Here is a 5,449-nt window from a genome sequence, read left to right on the forward strand (position 1 = left end):
ACGCTCTGTCATTTTACGTGGCCTATCACTTCGTGGCTGAGTTGCTGTCATTCCCAATCGCTTCCACTTTGTTATAATACCACTGACAGTTGACTGTGGAATATTTAGTAGCGAGGAAATTTCACGACTGGACTTGTTGCACAGGTGGCATCCTATCACAGTACCACGCTGGAATTCACTGAGCTCCTGAGAGCGGCCCATTCTTTCACAAATGTTTGTAGAAGCAGTCTGCATGCCTAGGTGCTTCATTTTATACACCTGTGGCCATGGAAGTGATTGGAACACCTGAATTCAATTATTTGGATGGGTGAGCGAATACTTTTGGCAATATAGTGTAACTCTAGACCTTTAGTGGAGGAATGGTCTCAAAGGTATCGTCTGGCAAATGATAAACAGATAGAACATTCACCTTCACAAGTATTGTTTATTTATTTATTAAAAAACAACAATTAAAAACTTATTTTACAATTTACTATTTTCCTTTGTTAAGTATTATATTACCAGTTTAATTACTTATAGCAATAACATCAATCATAATGGAACAATCAAACACAAAGTATGCCAATAATACTGCATTTTTTGCTAATTGAGAGTTAGGAAGGAGTTCGTTTTCTCAGAGAGTAGGAATTTTTCCGGTGCTGGAAGCTCTAGTCATCTGCAGCAGAAGATTATAAATCATGTTTAATCATCTCCACTACATAGATTGAGTAGAGCTCTCTGGTAGTCACCCTTAGTGTGCTCCTGAAGAAAGAGAAACAAAAAGGACAGTGGTTATTAACATGTCTGTTGAATGAACAAATAGTGAGATAAATAGACAGAGAGAAGACTAAAAACAGAGCAATAGAGAGAACTGGACACTTACTGAAATTGTCTGGTACAGAGATTTTCCAAAACTCCTCTTAAACTCTGCACGGATCTTCATGAGAACAACTTCACAGCGGGAGACGATGATGCGGGTTACTACTTTCTCTTTCATGCTTTTACTCTGCACACATCAAAGATGAAAGGTCTGCTGGAGATATGTGATGCTAAGCTGTACTGGGGCAGGCAGGTCTCATTATTAGTCTCATTAAACTAATACAGAGGAAATGTACTCACACACCACCTATTATTGTCAAAGGGCAGGAGGTCAAATTTAGATGCTCACCTTCATGGCGTCATTGAGTCTGCTGGCAAAGTATAGATGTTTGTTCTCCAAGCAACTACAGAAAGACATAGGTGAAACGTAAGAAAAGGTCACATGTTCTCTTTTCAGTTACACATCCTCCCGTCTCTCATCAGTCCTCCTCTGGCTTCCTGCCACTTATACAGTTCCACAGGGCATCCCACAAAATGTTTTTTCATCAAACAGCTTGTGATTACATTTAATAAGATATAAAGCAGGGATTCCCAAGGAAAGAGAGAGTGTGAAAGAGTAATTAAGCCAGAAGGCATAACCATCATCAAATATGTGAGTAACAGACAGCTGATAAGCACCCAATGTGAGAAAGGATTTTTCCAGATCTCCCTTCACCTCCTTTCGAATGCTCTCCTTTATTTCATATGGGCTGTATCTCTTATACCTTTCGAACACTAAACACAAGAGACTATGATTAGGTCAATGTACTGATGGTGAGAATGACAATGCTGAAATACAGCTTTGTTCATGTGTCACCTTTCTGCAGGTGTGGGACACTCCTCTCGGAAAATATTGATATCCAGGTCATCACATCAGTTCCTTTTCTATTCACTCCAGCTTCGTAAAGAGCCTAAACATAATAAACAAATAATAAACAACTTTTTGACTGTTTATGACAGTGTATTCTAATCCATTCTGCATCATTCGAGGATGCATGGTACCATATACAGAATCATAGAAATACTATATTGAGCGTGATGAAAAAATATCATGTGTCTGTGACTGTGAAACTGAGACTCCACTGCTAAAAAACTTGACATGAATCTCCTCAGATAAACAGAGTTCCACTCACTCTTGCATCATTTTCAATCTTCTCATAGTCCACCACATTACTTGGCTCGTTCCTCTTGGCCTGTGCACAAAATCATCAAAAATCACTTCAGTGTTTAAGGTTGTTTTAATATCTTTTTGGAATTCTAACTTTAATTTGATATCACTACATAATATATAACTAATGACAAAATACACTGTGCAGCAATATGTTCATGTGCAATTTGCAAATTATGCTGGATTTACAGAAGAAACCTATTGCACAATATTACATTTAGTGCAACAGGGTGGAAATTGACTGTATGATACTTAGAGTATGTGAAAGTACTGGTTTATCTATGTTACCTGTGCAAGGGCCAGCAGCATCTTAGCGAAATCTCCAGATGTGTCTCCAGACACATCTTTCTCTAATTCCTTCTTAAACACTGCAGGGAGAGGGATAAGGGTATGCATTCCTTGTACATGCATTTTTTTATATATATGGATTGATGGGCTAGTGTCACTCACTTTCTCTATAAACTTTCTTGATCTCCACTAGCTCCACATTATTGCGAGAGCACATCATCTCAGTAAGACTCTCTTCATCAGATCCCAGACCCTGCAAAACACAACATACTGTCACATATCTATAGAGACATATAGAATTCAAATAATTAAACTGTAACATAGCATATACATGTCACATTTTACATATTCTAAATCAGAGATTGACAGTTCTGGATATAACAGATAAAATGTAATCCTTAATCAGTTTACAAAATAGAGTACTTGTAATTGGATAACATTACTTTTTGTGTGTAATCAGATTAAAGTTACATTTTATGGATTACATGATTACATTCTTGATTACATCACCAATCAGCCAAAAGCAATAACTAGTGTGTAATTTACCAATTATGCTCAAAAATTTTAAGAGCGTTCTGAGCCAGAGCATGAAATTTGTGCAACAGGCCTAACCAGATAGAACTACTGTGATGAGGAGGAGGGCGTGGCCGGGCCATGATGGAGCACGGCCGGCGCTGAATCAGCTGATCAGCGGGAGAGCAAGATAAAGTGTCTGTGTTTGTTTACATTTACTTTAAATTCATTTATATCATTAAACCTTATGTTGAATGTTCAGCCGGTTCCCGCCTCCTCCTTGCCCGTCCTTTACCTGTTACAGTGGTGCCAAAACCCGAGAGGAAGGAGGGATGCGCTGTTGCGGAGTCCTCGCCGCTGCCATCTGCCAGGGTAGCAGCCGCGGCCGCCAAGAGCCGGAGGAATCGCGGCCGTCTGCCTAGAAGGGGAGGAGCGGTTCCGTCCACCAGGGACAGGAGGACTTGCTGCCGTCCACCGGGGGAGGAGCGAGCTGGTGTCTGGCAGAGGGTGGAGGAGCGGTTGAGGACCGGGCGACAGCGCGTCCGGGAGCCGACAAGCAAGTTCTTCTCTCTCTCTCTTCTCTCTATCTGTGTGTCTCCACTCACCCTTTCCCTCTCCCCACGCCTCCTCTCGTCTCTCCCCCAGGTTCGCAGGAGGCAGGGTGGACCACCAGCTGACAGAACGGCCGGAAGGGCAGCGTCTCCCCCACAGAGATGGGGGGGGGGGTTAGTCAGACCGGTGGCGCCCCGGCTGTATCAGGCGGGGGGAGGAGTGTGACGATGAGGAGGGCATGGCCGGGCCGTGAATCAGCTGATCAGTGGGACAGCGAGATAAAGGGCAGCCAGAGACGCCGGTTCGGGAGAGAGAGAGAGGCACGCAGCCACGTTCAGGGTTGGGAGGGTTACTTTTGAAATGTATTCCACTACAGATTACAGAATACATGCCGTAAAATGTAATTTGTAACTTATTCCATTAGATTACTCAAGGTCAGTAACGTATTCTAAATACTTTGGATTACTTCTTCAGCACTGGTAGATTTTTTTCACTTGTTTTGATTATAAAAACTCTGCCAGTACAGTAAGACAAAATACACATGTTAAAAATACATTCTCTGAAAAACCTAAATATCTTATGCAGTGTTGTTTCTAAAACAAGATAAATCAAATTGATCCTGTTTTAAGGATTTTTAGATATTTTTACAGGAAAACAATACAAAAATTATTATCAAGAATATGATTTTTGCCCTAATATCAAAGGTCTTACTAGAAAAAAAGAAATTATGATCCAACGTGAATTTTCTTGATAAAAAAATATGATCGTGCCTGGTAACATGTGGATGTAAAATGGCTTGAAATAGAATTTTAGCTTAGCGTAAAGCTGACAATTCACACAAGGTTTATTTCTATTTCTTCTGCTCCAAACTTACTTCAAACTTACTTCTCTGTCTGCTCATATGAATGTAACACTTCATAAGAAAGTGTTTCACCGTTGTTCAAATGCACTTTGGATCGCATCATTTATATGTATAAATGTTTTCCATCTGAAAGGACTAAATATTAAATGAAACAAATGACAATAAAATGCAAAGTAATCTCTTCAGTAATCAAAATACTTTTTGAATGTAACTGTATTCTAATTACCAATGATTTAAATTGTAACTGTAGTGGAATACAGTTACTTATATTTTGTATTTTAAATACGTAATCCCGTTACATGTATTCCGTTACTCCCCAACCCTGGCCGTGTTGCATATGTGTCTGTGTTTTAAGTTCATTTATATCATTAAACCTTTATGTTGACTGTTCAGCCGGTTCCCGCCTCCTCCTTGCCCGTCCTTTACCTGTTACAGCTACATACATAGAAGACAGTGCAATCCAGTACCCTATTTGACCACATGCAAAAATAACTTGCAACACTGGGGGGGAAATAACTGAGCTATGCAATCTTTGCCCTACAAAAATTAAATCCATTGAAAACGATGCCACATCCATTCTTAAGCAGCATTTAAATAGTCAAATTCCTATTCCTCATTTCCTAAATAAAGATTTTATCTTTTAAAATAAAAAAATACAAGCATGTTCTCATTATTTTCTATCTCACGAAACCCTTTAAGCACCTTTTTTCATACTCAGCAACTGACAAATAGCAAGTTTCTGTTTGTGTAATGTTTACTGAAAAAAGTGTACATTTAATACATTTCAAATTATAGTTAATTAATTAGATTTTCATCAAAATAGGCAATGATTAATCCAAAAGTAATCAGATTAGATTACCTAAATAGTGTCAAATTTCCTTTGCCTAAATTTAACATTGACGCTACTGCTCACCACCCATTGTACCTGAGTCTGAAGTGCAAAGTCTTAAGAGGTTTTTTTTGTTATTAAAACTTTTAATTGATTCCATATAACATATATATATATAATACACATATATATATGTGTAATATATATACACATATAAAATATCACATTATATTATTTACAACCTTTCCTCCCGAACATTAACCACCCCACCCCACCACCCAACACAAACAGATACCCCAGTGGTCAAATACAACTGACAAAGACACACACACAAACAATAAAAACAGAAGAAAATATTTAGAAATACATTTAAAAAAAGTATATGTTCAAAAACAAAAAG

General features: G+C 38.7%; 1 protein-coding gene across 1 annotated transcript; it reads right to left on the reverse strand.

The window, feature by feature from the left end:
* Positions 1 to 466: 466 nt before the first annotated feature.
* On the reverse strand, positions 467 to 2,615 carry LOC127439807 (annexin A2-like). Its single transcript, XM_051696026.1, has 8 exons — positions 2,456 to 2,615; positions 2,294 to 2,373; positions 1,971 to 2,030; positions 1,655 to 1,748; positions 1,464 to 1,572; positions 1,148 to 1,202; positions 863 to 985; positions 467 to 741 (listed from the first exon to the last, which is right to left on the reverse strand). The coding sequence occupies exons 1-8, from the start codon at positions 2,613 to 2,615 to the stop codon at positions 682 to 684; spliced, it is 741 nt and encodes a 246-aa protein (XP_051551986.1). The 3' UTR covers positions 467 to 681.
* Between the last annotated feature and the right edge of the window lie 2,834 nt (positions 2,616 to 5,449).

Source organism: Myxocyprinus asiaticus, chromosome 1, assembly GCF_019703515.2.
Source record: "Myxocyprinus asiaticus isolate MX2 ecotype Aquarium Trade chromosome 1, UBuf_Myxa_2, whole genome shotgun sequence".
In the NCBI taxonomy this organism is placed as follows: domain Eukaryota; kingdom Metazoa; phylum Chordata; class Actinopteri; order Cypriniformes; family Catostomidae; genus Myxocyprinus; species Myxocyprinus asiaticus.

Excerpts from the sequence above, each read along its gene's own strand:
- LOC127439807 (XM_051696026.1), bottom strand. The coding sequence starts at position 2,615 with ATGTTACAGTTTAATTATTTGAATTCTATATGTCTCTATAGATATGTG. Across the intron at positions 2,031-2,293 it reads TGCTGCTGGCCCTTGCACAG|GCCAAGAGGAACGAGCCAAG; the intron begins GTAACATAGATA and ends TTTTGTGCACAG. Across the intron at positions 1,749-1,970 it reads AGATTGAAAATGATGCAAGA|GCTCTTTACGAAGCTGGAGT; the intron begins GTGAGTGGAACT and ends TATTATGTTTAG.